The sequence below is a fragment of the Pezoporus flaviventris genome, unplaced genomic scaffold, assembly GCF_033815535.1.
Source record: "Pezoporus flaviventris isolate CSIRO_AGI_PZ_B2104156 unplaced genomic scaffold, CSIRO_AGI_Pfla_v1 ptg000002l, whole genome shotgun sequence".
In the NCBI taxonomy this organism is placed as follows: domain Eukaryota; kingdom Metazoa; phylum Chordata; class Aves; order Psittaciformes; family Psittacidae; genus Pezoporus; species Pezoporus flaviventris.
The window spans coordinates 21,261,265-21,282,262 of NW_026892550.1; the positions used below are offsets into that span (position 1 = coordinate 21,261,265).

At 37.4% G+C, this 20,998-nt stretch overlaps 1 protein-coding gene across 1 annotated transcript; it reads right to left on the bottom strand.

The window, feature by feature from the left end:
* Nucleotides 1–492: 492 nt before the first annotated feature.
* TMEM156 (transmembrane protein 156) lies at nt 493–20,771 on the bottom strand. Its single transcript, XM_061471016.1, has 6 exons — nt 20,623–20,771; nt 15,922–16,200; nt 14,137–14,385; nt 11,842–11,949; nt 8,691–8,795; nt 493–3,484 (listed from the first exon to the last, which is right to left on the bottom strand). Exons 1-6 carry the CDS (start codon nt 20,720–20,722, stop codon nt 3,375–3,377), a joined length of 951 nt encoding a protein of 316 aa, XP_061327000.1. The 5' UTR covers nt 20,723–20,771; the 3' UTR covers nt 493–3,374.
* Nucleotides 20,772–20,998: the final 227 nt, after the last annotated feature.

Here is a 20,998-nt window from a genome sequence, read left to right on the forward strand (position 1 = left end):
TACGTAACGATGTGTCATTGGCAGAGGCAGAAAAGTCTGATTCTAGCAGGCTGTCCCCAAACAGCATTGCCTCCGAATGCGAGTATTTGCCCTGAATAAAATGTTTGTGCTCCCTGTCTTCCTAACATCAGCCTTATGGTAGTTAATGTCACCTTTTGACAGCACTAAAGAAATACATCTACAGCTGTAATATGTAAAGAGAGGACTGTCTTAAAGCTCTTGAGAGACTTGGCTCATTCCTTTTTTCCAGGACAGTTGCTAATATTTGCTCTTTGTCAAAGGTACAAGTCCAGAAGTTGGTAAATTTTTTACTAGCTGAATTAACTGTCACTGTAATAGTAACCAATGAAGAGGAAGTAACAGATCACATGCATGCACCTCTGTGACCACAAACACAAATACATACAGACAGATGTACAGATACACACACATGTGCGCTATAACATTACACACAGAGGAACATGGCCACATGTGTGGCTGCATGTATATTAATATACTTACACTCTATAATCAACAGTATTGTCTTCAATATAAAGACATTAACAAGATATTTTCAGAAAGAAACGTGTCTTTTTCTGACATAAAGAGAACCATTCGGCAGAAAGTAGCAATCTGTGGTAGGTTATTGATCTCTCTCCATCTATTAGCAAAACAAATATTTCCTTATTGCAGTCTGAAGCAATAAGCAAATAATATGCCTTATACTTTGCTGTCCTGCCTGATCTGGATTTTGAACTTACGAAATTCCTGTGGCTGAAACCAACATTGTCAAACCTTTCACCTGTCAATGTGTTGGGTTAAGGGCCTTTTCTGAGGCCATCACCAATTTCGCCATCCAGCTCAGTAGCAACAATAATGGTGGCAGGAATGAACCTTGCTTTTCCATTTCTTCCTCTCTACAGCTGCTGTTAGACGTGCCACACCTACTGCGTAGTGAGCCTCCTCACACAGAAGTCAAATAAACACTCTGTGCTTTGGTTAATGCTTTCTCCGAGTGCAGCTTCAGCTAGCTGGAAATGAGAAAAGCGTAACTCAGAAGTGGCTTGCCTGTCCCTGTCTTGCCTGTTTGATGCAGGGTAGGCACTGACCTAACTCTTATCAATGAGTCTGAAGCCAGATTTGCAGCAGAGACGGGCAGATATTAGCGCTATCTGCAGTGGAGCTCTCCCAGGTTTATAACTCTTGTCTCCAACCCTTCCTTGTTCGAAGCTTTTGTCTCTGCGGTCTGAAAGGCTTGTGCTTCAGGGGAGCAACTGGTAGTATGACACAAGCATGTTGCTTTTTGATCAAGAAGCTCCTGATACACACTTCTTATCTACATCCCACCTCCTTCTTGGGTAAAAAAAAAACCAGGTTTTATCAAGTTGATGTAGTTTGTAACTGTCATTGTCAGTTCTGGGAATTTAATCATCTTAGTGTTTTTCAGTCTCAGCGCTAAGATGTCCATGTGTGACACTTCTCACACAGCCAGCTCCTCCCCGCTGAGCAAGCTAGTCCTTAGTAGCACTCTAGAGATTTCATAGAGACAACCTTCGCATTTGTGAGAAAAGTAGACTACAATCTCCTCACACAGCCTTAGTAACCAAAAGGACTTGTAGTTAGCAAGTTTTCTTGTAACTGCAGTGTCAGTTACAGTGTTAGCCACAGAGCCACCCACGAACACCCGTAGTAATGAGTTGAATCCAACCTTAGCAGATGGAGGGGGAAGTGTTTGTTTGCAGGAAATGAAGCAAAAATAAAGCAGAAAGTGCTTTTATTATTTTCACACAGTAGCTTTGAGGCATTATTCCTTTGAGAAAGGTTATTCAAGATCTAACATGGTGAAAAGCAGGATCTAGATCTAAGTTCCTGCCTCTCCAGCCACATCTTTTGACAATCTTTCACAATGTCACATAATAGTACAATTTCAGGTATTTGGCATTAATCCCATGTATTACATCCAGTTTTCACCTCATTGCTGGCAGTTGTTCTGGCAGGAAGACTCTTATGACCTGGAAAGCAAGCCTGCTTCTATACAGCTCATCACTGGAACAAAGTGTTTGGGAGTTCTCAAGATACCTAATCTTCTTTCAGTCACTGACCCAGAGATTAAGGAAATGGATAATGCCAGCCCAAAGTGTGCTGGATCTCATGTTTTGTCTCACAGAGCAACTAAAGAATCAGCAAAGCTGTTCCATCTTTTCTTTCTACCCTTTAATACAAAGATAACGAAACCAACAGGAGTGCTGACAGGTTGATTCCAATGGATAGTCCCACCTCTAGGAACCCAAAAGTCAAATTTTCATGGGAATGGGCCATGACTTTTTTTTCCTCCTTCTAAAAGATCACTTTTGGTGAATCCAGCATCCAGGAAGAACAAAGCATGCTAGTGATCAGCCATAACAGTGTATAAATGAAAGCAGTGGATACTAATGAGAACCCCCTTAGCAACACATCCCACTACAACCTTAGAAATATCTGGGTTTTCACTCCTGGGTAAATGTTCTCAAAGGAAACAATGAAGGTGGTGGGCAGATACATGGCAGACAGGGATGTGGGAAGATAAAGGTTTGCCTGAGAGACAGTGGACACTGAGTTTGATATTGAATTTCCAATAAAACTCCATCTGATTTAAACAGATATAAAGAAGGAGCTTCTTAAGCTTTTAACCTAAAAATTCCCCATTAACAGTAATACAGTCTGTGCAAAGAGTCCTAAGCTTGTCTATGCAACTGATATATTAGTCTCTAGTATTTATTCAAGTAGCATCTGTTTGTTTCTAGGCATTACAAACATTGCCAGGAAGCGCTATCACTTACTGCACATTACTTTTCAGATTTGTTTCATTACATCTGGACTTCCTGAAACAATTACTGGAGTAAAAGGGCTGGAGAAACTTAGAGCTGGGAAACTAGTTTTAGTTCCAACCTGAAACCAACTTCTTGTCAATCCTTCTGACTGGTATAAAACCAACAGAGTGATAGATGTCTTTTGTCTGGGGAATTTGATTAGCAAACTATTCACTTAAAACATGTTTTCCTTCAGAGATCATTTGCAAATTGCTTCTTTCCTCTGCACTTGTCGGAAACAAATGTCAACATAATGCTGAAGTCCAGGAAATAATATTCTAAACCAGGAAAATAATGTCAGAGTTTGCACTGGGGCCTTCAGGGACGCAGGTTTAAAAGGCTGACACATTAGATTATCGATGACTCTTGGTACCAGAAAGAAAATTGATTTTGTTTCCCTGCCTCCTAGCTCTCACAAAACACATTTTCCAGTTTGTCATCTAGCATACTTGGCTAGAAGAAGTAGTAAGTTATTACAAGCAGATATTGCATAATACTAATTCTAAAAATACAAGGAAAAACAGAGTAATTGGAGTTGTAAGGTATTTACTCACCTTCTACAGTCGCAGCCACATGACAGTGCTCTCTTTCAGGAATTATGGGCAGTATCTTTGTGGTCTGTGCAGTCAGTGGAATTTGCTGTTTGCTGGGTTTCACTATTGAAAGTTGAAATAATTATTAGATATATTATTAAACAGCAAATACATCTGCAGAGTGTTAAACACTGAATCTACAAGTCTGAAAATAACTGAGACCTGTCTGCACAAGAGGCAGAGCCAGGTTTTCAGAGGGATTTCAGTGCCTAGAGATGCAGATACATGACTTTTGGGAACTCCCAAAAGCTCTAACCATGTTTTGTATTTATGGTGGGACTATACCATGCTGATCCTAAGTCTCCCTGGGAAGCAGCTTGAAGTAATTTGCTCTTGGAAATTTTACTGCTAGTGAAAATACAAAAGCATGCAAATTTGAGGTTATATAAGAATATCCCAAAATACAAAACCCTACAGGTGGCCAGTTAAGCAGAAACAACTAGAATCTAGAGTGTGAACTTTCAGATACATTTTCACATAAAGGCAGCACAGATTGCTGCTCAGAAACACGATTTAACTTTGCGACACTAACCCTAACTTGTCATACACGCAGGGAGAGCTACTGGGTGTCATCCAGTTGCTAACAAAGATGACAGCATGCATCTTAGAAGCAGGGAGTGATGCCTTTAGCATGCTGGCAACACAGATCCTGAAATGATAACTTACTGGGATGCAGATATAGAGAGGAAGAAATAATAGCATTGTTGGGCAAATGAACTCAGAGCTGTTGATCCAATGCATTTTTCAAAGAACTACTGCAGAACACAAATAATACTTTAACTCCACCCTGTCCATCCTGTCCCTGACCATCCATAACTTCTATAAACCTACAAATGGGTTTCTACTGAGTTTATAACAAGAGGAGGATCTGTGCCACTTAGATTTAGCTACCTCCCTTCTCCATTGACTTTATCATTTGGGCTTCTCCCTTTATAAATGCAATTAAAAAGTAGAGTTTGGATCTTGGTAATTAAACCAACAGAATATGAAAAACGAAGTTAAAATAAAACTGGGGTAGTTTTAAAAATAGCAGTGGGTCTTGTTTTACCCTCAGGATGAACCTGGAGAGAATGGAAATGTAGTCCCTTCAGAGCCTGTGTGTAGCACTGTTCTGCATTCATGCAAACTGAGCAGAGAAAAGGCCCCTTGTGCGTCAGTGCTCTATGGAAAGCTTGCAGGGACTATAAAAAGCTCCCTAAAATTACCTGCATCCTATAGATTTTATGCTCCCATCTGAAAAATAAAAAAAGCCCCAAAGCCTTATTAGCTTCACATTTTTCTCTGGAAATATTGCATCTCAGAAACACATAAATCTGTGTTAAATACTGAATATTATGACAAGCTTTGTTTTTCCCAGCATTATTCATAGAAGTTGCAGAGGAAGAGACAATTACTCATCTATGTCAGGAACTGAGAAGGATCAAAATCAAGCATGTGATGCTTCACTTGGCCAAGATTAAACAAATTTCTCCTTTCCTGGCTTTGCATCTATTTGCTGCTGTAAAAGCAAGGAGCAGTGAATCTGAACTCACTGGGATGCCAGCCCTGAGCCAGTGATGCCACTACTGAGCCAGTGTTTGCTTCTGTTTTTAAGTTGTCGACTAACCTGAAGCTGTAGAAACACATCTGAGAGCTGGCAGAATTTTGCCTATTTCTTTAATAGGATAGCACAGAAAACAGTACAGGAATTCAAATGACTGGGAGGAAATTTGTCTTATTATTTCTTATGCGCAAATTACAGCTATCAAGCCCACTTATATCAAATTCTATGAATGTCACAAATTCTGAACAGTCCAGAAAACAATCACAGGCCAGAATCCCTGAGGTTTTATTCTCTGAGTCCTGGTTGTCACCATGATCCTGCAATGTCCTTCTTTCAGGATAAGTTATAAAATTACCATCCATCAGAATTAACTTTGCATTACTGTGAGCCAGCTAAATGATTCAAGGAATCCTGTATTTGTACCCTAAAATGTAATGAACCAAACTGTGAGTCCTTAAGTCTAAAAATGAGAATATTTTTCCATTTGAGCAACATAGAATAAGGCATTGTGTTTGAAATAAGATTGCCCACACAGACTGTAAATAACAGTATGAATAAATAAATAACAGTATGATTTCCTGTCTGCACAGTCCCATTCTAACATAGGAATGGGAACAGGCCTTTTTTCTAATATACCTTATGCTGCTTTCAAAATAGGATAAACATAAGCAAGGAATGTCATTCTTATGCTAGAAAGAGAAGGTCTAAATGGGACTTTATAGTGACAGACTTCTAGTAATATAAATTCACACTTACGTATAACCCATAGAATTATATGAATGAAACTTCCAGTATGAAAAGGTCCTGCTAGGCAGATTCAGTCTAGGTATTAAAACACCCTGATTTATGCAATGTTTCTTGTGCAAATTCTCTTGGGTATTTTTTCACAGTTCATACACACTGGCCTGCTGCCAATAAGTGATTCTGCGCCATTTTTTCAGGTTACAGCTATAAGAGAATAGCTATTATCACTTGCTAGTAGTGGAAAAGGTACTACAGTGGTTCAAGAAAAGTGGGCTAAGGAAAACATATAACAATAGGGTAAGTATAGCTGCCTTCCCTTTCTCTGGAACTGAGGCTGATTTAAGCAGTAAGCTGTGCATGACAGTTTAGCAGCTTCTGAGTTTTTTAAAAACATTGTGGGGAATACTATCTAGTCCTTGTAATTGCAAATATTAATTAATTAAGTTGTTCCAAAACCTCTTCTACTGCCTCTTCAATTTTAGAAAACTCCTCAAAGAAGTTCTTGCCAGAAAAGTATCCTGTGTGGGAATCTCTCTAAGAGTCTGTGTCATGAACACGAAGAAAAAAAATTGACTTTTCTTCATGGATTATTTTCCATGTGCTACTACTGTCAATTTCTATTAGGTATGAAAATGCTCTGTGTTTGGAAATACAGATCAGTCACTTAAAGAATACTTACTTCTTGAGCTGAAGAAAAAGCACCCTCTACTCTTTCCTTTCTCTTGCGGCTGCATTTAAGAGAAACTGTGTTTTGTCAGTTCATACCATTCAAGAGACTGATTTACACAAATGCAATGACAGAACCAGATCCGAAGTCTAGAGAAGATGCTCTGTACAGCCCACATTGCAGTGCATACTTTTTTGGCTTAACAGCACAGACAATGTTTAGTCAAATTCATGACCACAATGCTTCAAAGCTCCCATAGTGTCCTGGGTTCAGCATAACGTCCTGGGTTTAAACCATGACACCTATCCTCACTATATGTGCATAATCTTTTGTAGTACCATGAATTCAGAAGGCTGAAACTTTAATCCTACCTTAGAGAATATACTATAGTTTTCCTCCTTCCACTGGCCATCAGGCTTAATGGTTATGATTCATGGCCACAGAGCCACTAACAGTTTCACAATACTTGCATCTATACTGTAAATTACCTTTTTGTAGGACCACAGTGATTTTAAGACATTAATTTCCTGAGCCTACCTAGGAAATCATTCTCATTCTCAAAGTATAGGCTTCCTTCTTTTATTTCCCTTAGCCATCTTGAACTTTGAATAACCTTTTAGTAGTATCTATACATCTTTTCCTCTATATGATACATTGTCACATCCTCTCAGACACATAGTTATTTAGTCTCATCATGGTGTTTCCACAGTACTGTCTTCAGTGGGTATCAATGTTTTATTTCAAGATTCCAAGCTATGCAATAGTCATAGTGAAAATATTATCAAGGGCTGTCAAAGAAGTCATCTATGACTATTTATAATCCATTATAACAATAGTAAATCTTGAATTTAGCAACTGTGAACAGAATAAACTCTTTCATATGGTCTTGATTCCACTTTAAATTCTACTGGTATAACCTGGGAAATTGACTGGATTGACTGGAATTAAGGTGTGTGAAATCAAGTAATTTAATACTAAAATAAACCCCATTATAGCAGTTCATACAACTAAGCATCTATCTGGGTTAAGTGGATAAATTTAAGTGAGAGGCACATAGAAGTAAGAATGACAGACTAGTAAGGGATTCATATTCTTTTCAGTAAGATCTAGTAAAACTGGATTTGAATTTTCATAAAACTTCATAATGAAAAATGCCTTTGGATATACAACATTAAAAATGCCATCGTGAACATGCTGATAAAACAGATATGGTACCAGTGAAGCTACCTAAAACAAAAGATGTCAGAAAGAGAATTCTTTTCCTGCAGGATAAAAATAATGACCTCATAAATATATCTTAGAGGTAGCCAATGCTGTAAGAGTGAGAGGCATAAACTGTACTCACAAGAGAATTCATACAGACAAAGAGCTATTCACTCTTTTCTAGGTGAAATTGAAACGCCACAAGTTACTGAGTTGTAGAGAGAAATTACTGAGTCTCTTCTTTCTCCTCAAGAACTAACAAGACAAACAGCAAAGTACCCAAGCCTAACCAAATTCAAAACATGTTTTCATTTGCTGGCTTTGTGTTTGTTTTTGTTTGAAGCAGGGTTGGTTTGCTATTCAAAGCTATAATTCTATAGGTTCATGTTAATCTTTTTAAAGATAGAGCTGTCTTTATGAAACCCAAATCCATGGAGTTTATTAAAGCATATGACTCTCTGAGCAATATCAGTAACACTCAGAGCTACAGCTGTTAATTTCCTCTCACAAAGAGGTTTGCCACCAAATCATAATTTCTGGAACCAAAACTTGGAGTTTAGCCATGCCATTTAATTTACCTGGGCTAAACATACTACACTCTTAGAAGACCATATTTTAATTCCTATCTGAAACTAGAAAATTGTAGTTTGGGGGACTTTTTACCTAGAAATAGGCTACATAGTGCCAGCAGAGCCATTCCCTGAGTCCTCCCACAGCCATCCATTCCATCCTTCGGTTAGCATATTTTATCAAGTCATAAATCCACAGCACACACATACATGTATGTGGCTATATTTTTCATACAAACACAAAGCACTCAGCTGCCAAACTTCAAATTTGGCACACAACAGGACCTAAAATTAAAAGGCAGTAAAACCCCAAAAGTCATTAATGCAACACATTCGAGACTGGGAGAAGCATTCCCAGGTGATATACGTAAGTCTTCTTACAGTTTTATTGTTGGAATTTTTTTCTTTATCTTTTGTGTAGGAACAAGGTTACTCTGAAACAAACCTGAAGCATTCCTTTGCAGGAAAGACTTAAAAGGTCTTTCTTGACCTTCTTATGCCTCAAGATTTGTTAGGGTTTTATTTAACTTTTATATCACTTACCAGGAAAAGGATGAATTCTAGTAGCAGATATGGTTCTTCTTGCATGTCTGGAACCATTTCTTCTTAGAATAGTAGAAACTGATGCTGTTACTCTGTGTTTACAATCTGTTTTAAACAAAATGTGTTAGCTATAGAATTACATTCAGCTCTGATTGGAAGGAAAGCTGGTAAAGCCCTTATTCTTAAACAGCTGGACACCTTCCATGAAGAAGCAGGAAGGTTTTGAAATAAGGTGATGAGGAAAAGCAAGGGCCAGATGGTTTATATTATTGTGAATGAAATTTTCTGGAAATTCCATTCAGGTTTGCCCCTTTCAAATTATTCTCTCTCAAATTGTACTGTGCACCTTGGATAAATTTTGGAGATTTATAAAAATGTACATGTTCCGGCACAGGTTCAAACTCACACTGTTGATAGTGGAATAGCAAGGATGGAGGGCACTGGCATCCTAGGAAGCTGACTGATTCCTTTTAAGTGTAGGGTGTTTATCTTAGGAAGCATGGTTTGAGAGCAAGCTCTATAGCACTCAGAGAGATAGAGCTGAGCTGAGCAGCTCTGATTGCTCCTCAGCACCAAGTTATGGCTAATCCTGTTCTACCGTGGCAGCAGTTCAGGGCTCAGCAGGCTTCTGATGACATGCTCACTCCAATTCTACAGAACTGATGTTTATCTTTTTCTTTTGGGAGCACTGGAACACTTCAGCTTTAAGAAATTCATTAAATTAACATTATTTAGGTCATGATTTTTTTGTGAATAGCCACTGGAGATCTAAAGCACTGAAGCCCAAAGCATGCGCTGTAACAATTAATGTCCAAGGAAGCTCTGGGAATGGTTGTAAGACAAGTGGAAGAGAAAAAGCAAAAAACCTGCTTCTAATTTAGCTCTTTTGTCATGGATTAGTTGTAACCTCCAACAAGTTTATTTGGATATTTTATTTTATCCCCTCATGGAAACAATGTTTCAGAGGGTCTCAGAGCCTGCCTCACAGAATGTCTTGCAAGGTCTCAAGACCTTGCATATTTCTGAACAGCTTTCAGTGGTGCTTGGAAAAGAGGAAAAATACCAATCATATTACAACTGGAAAAAATCTTAGCAGCTGTTTTAGTCACATAGTAATATTCTGCTGTGTTCTTTGGACACCACTGGAAAAAGCAGTGTGTAGCCTTGCAATTAAATGTGACATCAAAACATATACGTAAAAGGAATACAACCCTTAAATCTGCTTGGTTTTTTATCGATAACAATGTGACGTTGTTTATAATGTTATATATGATAAATTTAACCAATAAAACCACACTATTCTTCTATCAGCAGAAAATGTATTCTAGAAGCAAGTCAGTGATTAGAAGCCTCAAAAGGGCATCTTTCCTCCCTGCTTGTGTCCATGACGATTCTGAAAAATGTGCATTTAATAGAAAACTGATGTTTAAGAATAAAGGCAGTAAATCATTAATCATCACTACTAATAGCTCTGCATTTAAAATAGGATGTTATGACTCAAAGAACAGAAAATCATATTCATTACATTTATAGGTAGCTTTCAAATTACAAATAAAAGTTCTTTAAATTGGAGCATATAATAGCCTACTTATAGAGACCGAATGTATGCTCTATGGGAATTTACGTATATAAAAGAGGTCTCAGAATTTGGTTCTAGCAATAAGTAAAAGATGATGTATTTTAACCAAGATAGTCTGATAAGGCATTTCTTTAGCAATTTGGGGGGGTGAGCAGGAGGAAGGCTCACAGATCTGCCATTTTAAGCAATAGTTTTGCTTTGTTTATTCCTTTAAAATATATGCATGAAATATTTACATTATGCTAAAATAATCATAGAAACATTTTGTGGGGGGGCACCCTTCTTCCTTCTGTTATGATTAAATCTAGGCTCCTATTGCTCTTTCATTACAAAACTGCCTGTCATTACAAGGAAGATGATCAGGGTACTGGATATGGCTTATCATTTTGTTATTACCACTGCAACCAAGGTCTCCATTCAGCAGCTCTGGACTACAAGGGGAATGGACATCTGCCTGGTAATAGCAACTAAATGCTGATTGCCTAGAGGCATTCTGTGCACTCAGGGCTGACAGAGCCCAGAAAGTCTCAGGAAAGTGCTATGAAGAGCATCAAGGAGCTGTTATCTCAGGTACCAGGTTAAGTAACACTCTTTTCACACTGATGAAAGGAAGTGTGCTCCCTGTGTCACCTATCTGACTTGGGATGAAAACCAAAGATCAGCAGCTCACAAGCCTTCCATTTTCTGTGCTTTGTGCAGAAGACTTTTCCTTGGATTGCTCTGAAGTCTCATGTTCAGAGTACTGCAACACTTTTATTCTTGCTTTCTTCAACGTATATTGCTAGCAGAAATACTGTAAATCTGGTTTCAGCCTGTAACCAAACTGAATTGCATAGGAAGAGCCTGTCATGGCTGTTGAAAACATTGCAGAATGAAACACTTGCTTCAGACTCTGAACTAGCAACAAGTTCTTTTGTAGGAAAGTTTTAGTCACTTGGAATAGTCAATACTGCTGATTCAGAAATCGCAGCACAATAACTTCTTCACTGAAATAACAGCAACAATAAGAAATGGTATCTGGGCTTAATTCAGCTCTGGGGAGAAGGCAGCACAGTTTGGTTCACTTGCATGGGATTACATCACTGCTGCATTCAGACAACCAGTTTTTAGGACAGACAATTGAGTGCATATCACCTCATACCCAATTTTTCTTGGCCGTGACCTAGATGAATCATCTTCAGGAAGGAAAGGGTATTTCCATCTGCTTATATTTGCCATTGGCATTTCTGCTTAAGACCTTCAACAAGGTTCAACTGTAATTGTTTTACCTACTGTAATCAGGCTGAAACCAGTTCATCTCGCTAAGGATCAGAGGCCACCAAGAGTCTGTCAAAACCCCTATATTTTATTAACCATCAATAAGCTTGAGCTTGCATCCACAGTTCAGACATGAGAGGTGATAGTATCAATCATCAGAGTATTTCAGTCCCCCTATAAGAAACTTTTACTGTATTGCAATACAAATATTGGTGTCTGAGGCTCATTAGTAATCAACACTTTTGTTATTGTAAATTAACACATTTTCATTGCATAGAAATTTAAATTCATGCAGATTAACTTTTTGTTACTTACAATTTTGTTCATTTTCTTGGACTATTTTGTAGATGACAATTAAAACAGTAAACACAAGAACTACTACAATCATGGTGAGCCAAATGATCTTCGTCATACACACTGGATCTGTCCATAAAATGTAAAAGAGACAAAATGAAGCAGTAAATCACAGGCAAAAAAAGCAGAACATTCACCCTTGCTAGATTTTTGGATCATGCTTATCCCCACAAATACAGCTTTAAAAAGATAAAATTATGCTTTTCTTTTTCTTTTTTTTTTTTTTTTAATGCCTTCTTTGTTGTTTGACACCAAGTTTCCCATCTGGAATTTAGCTTAATTTTCACATCTATCTATCTCCCCATGTCTAAACTAATTATAGGTAACTAACTGAATGAAAACCTTTCCTATTTGTATAAACTACTATATGTAACTCAGCCAGGAAAAAACAATGCTTCAAAGATCAACATTTATACTTAAGGTAGATCAAGGGTAATACATATCCCCTTTTTGTTTGGATGGAGCAAAGAAGGAACTGGTCCACTGTCCAACACTGGCCTTCACTGGCATTTGCAACCTCCTTGTCCCTCTTCATATATGAGAGAAGGTAAGATTTTCCATATAGAAATTTTCTCATCGGGAAGTGAGGAAATGCCACTAACAGGACCCCTCTGGGAAGTTTTTTAACTAAGTCTGCCTTAAGGGAAAATCAGCATGGGACTGGATGTAGGAGGTAGGCTGCTCTTTTGGACAACAGCTGCTGCAGAATGCACACACATTCCATGGGTAATTAGCTCAGTAACTAGTGCAAACCAGGACTATATACCACAGAGAAAGGATGTGGGGAATTTTCCTCCCTGGTGATTCAAAAGGCCTTTCAAACTTCTTCAGCAGCTGCTTGTTAATGCATACCTTTGCACTGTCAGATAACTATTAGAAAAAAACCAACTATATTGCTATGACTCATATACAATCAAATTACAGACCATAGCCAAACCACTGTTTTCCTTTCCTTGCCTTAGATTAGCATAATTAGACCTACATCAACTTCCCCTGTGCATCTTCTCCACTGAGAAGTCATGAGGTAACTGCCAATAACCCCATGGCACTTGGAGGCAAACAAAGCTCATCCCTCCTAATTCAGAACTAAAAATATCTTTTATATTGTCCTCCAGGCTCCTTTCAAACAGAGTACTCTACCCTGTCTTGCAGTGACTTGTAATGACTTGAACATCAGCCTTGCTTAGCAAAAGCCATGAGCACCTCTTTAGCTTTGTTTTAAAGTAAATAGAAAAGAGATGTGTTGTTAATTTTTATTGTTAATTTGAGATAACCACTTCCCAGAAAAACACCATTAGCAAAGGGTGGTTAGCTTACAGTTTTAACACAAGTTAGGCGGGCAAGGTACAAACTATACTCCTCTCCTAGCTACACCTATATTTCTTTTTAAAAAGCAACTAAGCTGCCCTCACTTTTCTAAGATCTTACCTGGTTTTATTTAACACAGGTTTAGTCAACTCCAAAACAAGTTGTTTTTTTTTTGCAGCAAAAGTACATTATAAAATGCATTTGCCATACAAACCAAAATGAATGTAGTAATTCATCAATTCCCAGGTGGCAAGTGTTGCATATAGACAGGCTGGAAGCCACAGTCAGGGAATCTGCCAAAAAACTCCTGCAGCACAAAGACAAATTAAAAAACCTGACAGGCTGTCCTCTGGGAAAACTAAGTCTAGTTCAGCTGAAGGTTTCTCTTTTAAGTGTGCTGTAGTAAGGCCTTATAAAGTATACTATGGGAGGACAACGGTAAGAAAAGTTAAAACCATCTCCTGGTTCTTCTGCCATGCAAGTTAACAGGAATTTTTCCATTTACCTCCAGGACAACAGGGTTATGCCATTATCAGGGAGAGGTGAGGAAAAAATGTAATTCCAGGTTTTGTGATACATGCAATTTGTGACTCTATCAGGGAGAGGTGAGGAAAAAATGTAATTCCAGGTTTTGTGATACATGCAATTTGTGACTCTGTCACTGCTAAGCAAAAAACTGTACAGACACTTCCTTTGCGCTGCTTCTAGGGGGAAAAAAAAATACCACAACAAAAAACCACAGCTAAACCTTCTTTAAATCACTATGGAAACCTTCAGTTAGCTATGAAAGATGATCTTTTACTAGGGGATGATCAAAATTGTATTATCTTCTTGTGAGATACCTAAATACTTTCAAACAGTTGCTGAAACCAGAGAACTTACTGATTTTTTTCAAGAGTGGTATTGTTTCTGGTTTGATTTCTATTGTGACTCTCCTTTGTAACTTACATTCCACATAAGTCTTCAGTTGCATTGAAATATTTATACAGTCATTTTGGTCTTCCATCATTGCCACCAGACAGGAATGATTTAGGTATTCTTCGGCTGCATTTCCTCCTCCGACTGTAGAATTGTTAATGTGGATTTCCAGCAGGTAGTAACTATTATGCTCTACTTCTTTCTCAGAAACCATAGTGAAATTAAAATATTTATACAAATAAATAACATCTTCTGATTTCACTTCAAGCGAGCCTTTTGCTTTTGGAAATAAAAATTGAAACTGTTATGCAGCATGTGGTAGACAAAGAGACAACTCTCAGAAAGAACAATAAACTGAGTTTTCCATCTCATCTGCAAAACATAGAGTAGGCTTTTACATTACTGACTTTGATAAAATAGGAAAAAGAATACCATGTAAAGTTATTCTGAACAGATCTGAAAAGTATTGATTAGCTATACAAAGTATGTTTCCCTTACAAATTATAGCCCCTTTTTTGCTTTACTATCAGCTTCTGAGCTTTTCATTTTTGTGTGGTTGTCACAGGTAACAGACAAAACTCAGGCTATGAAAAAAAAACCCAACCAAATAAAAGCCATATGATGATAGATATTTGAAGTGTACATCTAGTCTATCTGCTACCAGTTGCAGAAGGTTCTTGTTTTATTTCACACAAGCTGTGAGTCTTGCAGAATGTTAACAAGAAGCATAGGCAGGTGAGACATTGTCAGGAGTCGTAAAGTTGTGTAGGTATGACTGAGAACAGTTTGTCCACACATTTTGTCTTGTAATTTTCCATACTTGCTAAGACAGCTATTTTGTAATAAGAAAATGAACTGCATTTCTTATATTCAGGACTTGGCCTGTGGCCAACAATGTTAGGAAAGCAAAATTCAGAGGCATTCTCTTCCCCAAAAGTTTCCAGATACTTTGCAAGTATCTGCATACAGCACAGAAGGAATATGCTGCTACTGAAAAGAATGTGGTTGCTGCTGAACTCTTCCCTATATTGCTGTGCCGGCCCTTATTCAGTGCTGCCTTCTTTGAAACATGCAAGGCCGTTTCTGATACTACACAGTTGTGGCCTATTGTAAACGGCAAGCACAAAAATGGTTATTTCTTGTATAGCTGCCATAAGAATGGTTACTATCTTTGAATTAGTTCTTCAGATACTTGCTAACAACCTATCTTCTTATAAGGTCTAGTGTGAGGTGTCCCTGCCCATGGCAGGGGGTTGGAACTAAATGATCTCTAAGGTCCCTTCCAACCCAAACCATTCTATGATTTTATGATTCTGTTATAATATCAGCATGTATAATAAAATCTACATGTAGAGTTCCACAGTGACATTTAAAATCAAATTCAGTGTGAAAACTGATCAGAAACTACAATTCCTTAAAAAGAAATTAAACATTTTAGAAAATTTAGCAAGTTCAAGAGAATAAAGATGGGACTATCGGAGCATTCATAAAAGCCAGATGGCAGAGGTCAAATTTACAACAGAAATATTCCAGGTGGCTGTGATTTTATACAAGATCCTCCAAGAAAATAAAGCAGCGTTTTGCTATTGGCATGTTTCACTGACAGCAAGGAAAGAATGCCACTGAGAATTTGACATAAAACATGCATCTTCTAGCCATGAAAAGTCAAGCTAAAAACCTCCATTGTTCATTGATGTGCAAAGACCATAAAGAACCAGGAGCATATTAATTTTTTTTTTAACTACCAAATAAAACCATATCTTTTATGTTGTAATTAGCTACTGCAAAATTAAGTATTTCTCTTCCCTTACTTACTTTTTTCAGCTCCTAACCCTGATCCTTGATGATCAACATTCACGTCTCCCTTGGATTCACACTCTCTGTGTTTAGTATGGGACTGTTCCATCCTGGAAGACTGGCAAATACATGGAATGTTTTGGAAATTTGAATGATTTACAATGGCCTTCAGTAAAATAGTCTTGTTTTCTCTTCTTTGTTGCATTGATGCTTTGCAAGAATTGTTAAATGTGCAAAGTGGAAAAGTGGTGTTATTTGATGAGCAGGTGTCTATGCATGACACAATTACAGTGTTAACTGTGAAAAAAAAAGTGCACTGTATTAGAAAGACAGTCATATAGGACACATGAACAAATACGTAGCATCATGTAACAGAACTTTTAACCATTTTATGATGTAATGAGCTTTCTGTTTTGAGGGCAATGGCAGCATGTTGAAAGCATCAAGTGAAAGAAAGCAAGCACAGTGTTCCAAAACCTAGATACTGGATTTTATTGCTGAATTGTATAAAATCTCTTGTAATACTAACTTGAATTGGTGGTTGCATTCTTGTTTCAAAGCTGCCCCACTTTGATTGTACTTGAAAAGAAGATGAAAGCACTCATGTTTGGAGGGGGTCTTAGCCCTGGAACTGTGCAGCTGCATGGCACCAGTGTGATTATGTTGTAAAATAGCTATCAGAACAAAAACTTTTTTTCCAGTGATATTGAAAACACACAGTGAAAATACACAGAAATCTTCTGAATCCTCCAACCACATCCTTCACGTTCTCTTATATTCAATCAACAAACACAAATCTTAATAAGGACCATTGGTTTTGTAGTCATAGTCAAATTTCAGTATCAAATTACGGTAGCTAAGAGTACATTAATGCAGTTTTGGTAAGTAGCAAAAAACCCACATAGAATTAATTATTAATGAGTGTTATTTTAGCTCTCTTCCACATTAAAGGAGGGCTTATTGTACAAGTCTTGCATTTTTACTTGAGTTAATGTTCAACTGTTTTTTTCAGTATGAAAAACACTCTAAGAACAAAAACTTCTGGGACCCCAACATGGATGACGTGTTTATGAACAGAAATAACCACATCCTGGAGTTGGTGCAGCACTAACCTACAGTTTTGTAGTTGAGCTTCCACTTCTAGTAGTATGCTTGCATCTCTATGAAGAGAAAATTTTCCATCTAACTCCCATTATGAGTAATTGGATGAGTATGTTCCTAAATCCTTATGTATATAGAGAAAAACACAGCCTTTATTCGCTGCAGTGCTGAGCTGCAATCTAACAGCTTCAACAGACCACCTGTACTCACATAGCAGCAGGCTGACCTCAGAAACCATTCAGTGAAGGATTTCAGACAGGATACAGAAATGAAATCCAAAATCCAATGCAAAATCAATTATCTTCACTAACACTACATTAGAGAGTCATAAACTCCATATAAAACATGATAAATAGAACTACAAAATGCACATCCTATGCAGGCAAAAAAAAAAAAAAAAAAAAAAAAGAGAGAGAATTCATTTTAATACAAAAAGGAAAACCGTCAGACAAAATCTTGATCTTTCCCTGAGGCAAGACACAACATTTTCTCTAAACGCTTATGCTCTGACCAATGCAGCCTGAAGTGGAGCAGACTCCTGAGGTCAAATTCTTCCAGCTGAAGAAGGCATTTTGTGTAGAGCTTCTCTCTGGAGATGACTCAGGAGCAGGAACTGAATGGTTACTCTGCTCTCACAGCAAGGCGTGTGTGCATCATTTTAAAGGTACTGCTGCAGCTTTCAAGGTCAGCTAATGGTAACTCACTATCATATCCCTTCATCAAGGAATTTGTAAGCTGACTTGGGAATCCACACGCTGTGCTGTGACAGCAGTCTATCTTCAGCACTATGAAGTCCATTTTGGGCTTCACATCACAACTAATCAGGCTCCAGAACTGCCTGTGAGCTGTGTTATAGATAGGTAAATGCATATTATAAGTTTGATTGCTGTCCTGTTAGGGAGGGTGCTTACCTCCTGATCCTCTTGAAAGATCTCTAATGAGAAATCCAACCAAATTGCAACCCAGCATCAGCATTTATGTTCTTCCAACTCACAAGATTATGGACTTCCTAAGAAGTGATATATATTATTGATAAAGACTGTAACGTGGGCTGAAAGACTAGACTTGCCCAGTGGATCACATGGCAGAGAGATTGCTGTACCCACGAGAGGCTTCCACCTTACTTCAGGACTGGAGAGCACCCTCACAAAAGTAAACATCACTAGAAAAATGGAAGGGGTCTTGTGAAATCTGAATGCAGACAGACAGAAGAGTTAAGAGGATCAGTGAGATGAAACCATGCAAAGTATCTCTAGGAAACAGCTTTGTATTCAAAGATCTGTAACCCACATGCCTAATATTAAGAAGTTCTGTGATTATGAAATTCTTTTAGTAAGCCTCATTTTACAGGGTGTTCTTCCACAAAAAAATCCAATTCCATTGAAAAGAAATTATTCACAGGGAAGATACGAACTTGTAAAAACTTTCTTCCCATTAAAATGAAAATCATAAACATTTCATTTTGGATTGACTCGACTCCATTTGATCTATGATATTCCATTTTGAGTCAATTCAGCAGTATATGAAATTGTAATTTTTGTCACCTCTTTATGGAAATTATTGTCATCACATAATATTGTAGAGATATAAGGCCTACAGTACAAGTTGGGGAACACACAACTGATAGATTTAAAGAGATACACTCCATCAAGTAGCTGGACACAGAGGACAGGACTGGAATTGAGAGCACCACAATCCAAAACTACAACCTCCTGCTCTAAAGCAATCTAGTTTAAAGGTTCAATACCTTGTGTTCAAACAAGTGGGTTGCTTTACAAACATAAAGGAAACATTTCACTTTTGGCAATGCTGAACTGTATTCTTTTGATAAATTTCAAAGGTTTAGCATTTTTGTAAATTGATTTCTCCCTACATTTCTTTTTAATGAGAGAGTCACATTCGTATTCCCTCTGCAGAATGAAAATAAATGCTGGAGCATCCCCTGGGATAAAACCTCCAAGTTTCACTTCTATCTGTATACTTTACTTGCCTGCAATTTCACAGGTTATATTAAAAACCTGAAGTACGCACATAGTACGCACGCGATCCTGTAAAAGCCTGTAGAATTAGGAGGTCTTTGAAACTCATTTAGGAGCCCTTCACAGAGGAAGATACAGTGACTATGTTTCACACCTCAAAGATGTCCAGCAACAGCTCTGTGTGGTGAAGCCTCATGGGGTAAACAGCAATTTGAAACACCTACAGCAACTTCTGTACGTATTTTTTTGCCACAAAATCTGCCATAAAACCAGTTTCCAACAGAAGGTTTTCAATGAACCAGAGACCCAAGTTCCTTGGAATTTTCAAAATGAATAGTTCAATATATTTACCTTCTCACGTAATTCAGACGTTGTTATACCATCTGCTATATACTCATATAGCTTTTAGAACATTCAAAATATGACAATGATTCTAATTTTCCAGACGTAATTCTGTGCTGTATTCTGCTCATGTACTTCACAATCTTAATTTAGACACTCTGTGATTAAGATCATAGGCAGATATCATAATTGCAGTGATCATGCTATTGCAGCATAACGCATCTCCAATAAGAGCAATCTAGGAAAGCAATCATGGAAAATTGAAATAATTCTTTGGTGTTTGACAGTAGGGTCAATATTTTCTTCTGGTAATAATCATGTCATTGTTTAATTGCATGGTCTGTGTTAGCAAATACTTTTGATTACTTCTGCGTGGTGATAGAACATTAATTATTTCAATATCTGAAACTGACTCATCAATTTTATATTTGAAACTTCTGATAGCATACCAAGTTTGTTCATTTATAAACTATAAAAATCTATTAAAATATTCTAGTTACTGTCATGTTTATCCTTTGTGGTTAATAGAGATATAAATATAAATAACCCAATCTGGACTTTTTTTTTTCCAGAAAATTATGCTTCATAAATAATTAATTGCATGATGCCTGGGAACACATGCCATTTGGCAAAGGGATGCTTTTTATTATAACATTTATGTATTCAAAAACTTAATTGAGAATAGGTGTGACAGAACTATTTTAATGTTAATTTATTTATGGATTTTTAAGAAAGCACTGAATGTAAAACTTATACACATGTATTTCACATTCATCCTAAATCCAGGGTTGATCTTTAGGATCACCAAGATGTAACTGGCATTTATGTTACATGATTTGCTTCACTCAGCTACATTTATGCCACTCTACTTTTTGTCAGGTCAGCACTGCATGCTTCTTTCACAGACAGCATCTCATACCAGACAGAAATTGTACAATGTATTATAGGCATTTAAGTGTAGGAACTTAAAAAACAGTTCTTTTTTAAGACATGAGTGCCTGCTATAAAAGAACATACACGCTTAAACTACTCTCTTCATGAGGAAGATAGTAAAAGCACAGTTGTGTGGAACAAGTTACCAAGAATTTTGCAGTGTAGATAAATGAATTACAAACTCCATTCAAATTGCCACAAATAATTAACACTCTTGGTTAAAAATCTAACAAAAAACAATCTATATGCTTTGCATATGAGCACAGCATTCTGACGGTAGCTTTTAGGAAAGCATCTACCAAATTTTCAATTGCAATCAGAGTTTCAAATAAAGAAAAGGCTATTTTAGAAGCTGCTCACTCACCTTCATGGATTTTGAAAAATTCAGGTAAACATAAAATGAACATGGTAATTATTCCCAGGACTAATCTGAAGAGTTCTGATTTTCCCAAAAGCAAGCACATGTCACTGAAGCACTCCCATCTAGCATAGTGGTGGTAACTTCCTTCCTGGTTTAGCTTTTAACTTAGTGCACACTTTATGCAAAATAGCGTCTATTCATTTCCTTTTCCCAATATGAGCTTTCTTTTTACTTCTGGTGACATTAAGTTGTAGAAGGCCAAGTTTTGTTCTTACAGTGACATAGATGAGGATGACTCAAATGACTACACTGAAGATAAAACTCATGTACCAGGATGAAAATAGAAGAAAAAACAAACATAGGAACTATTTTATTCATT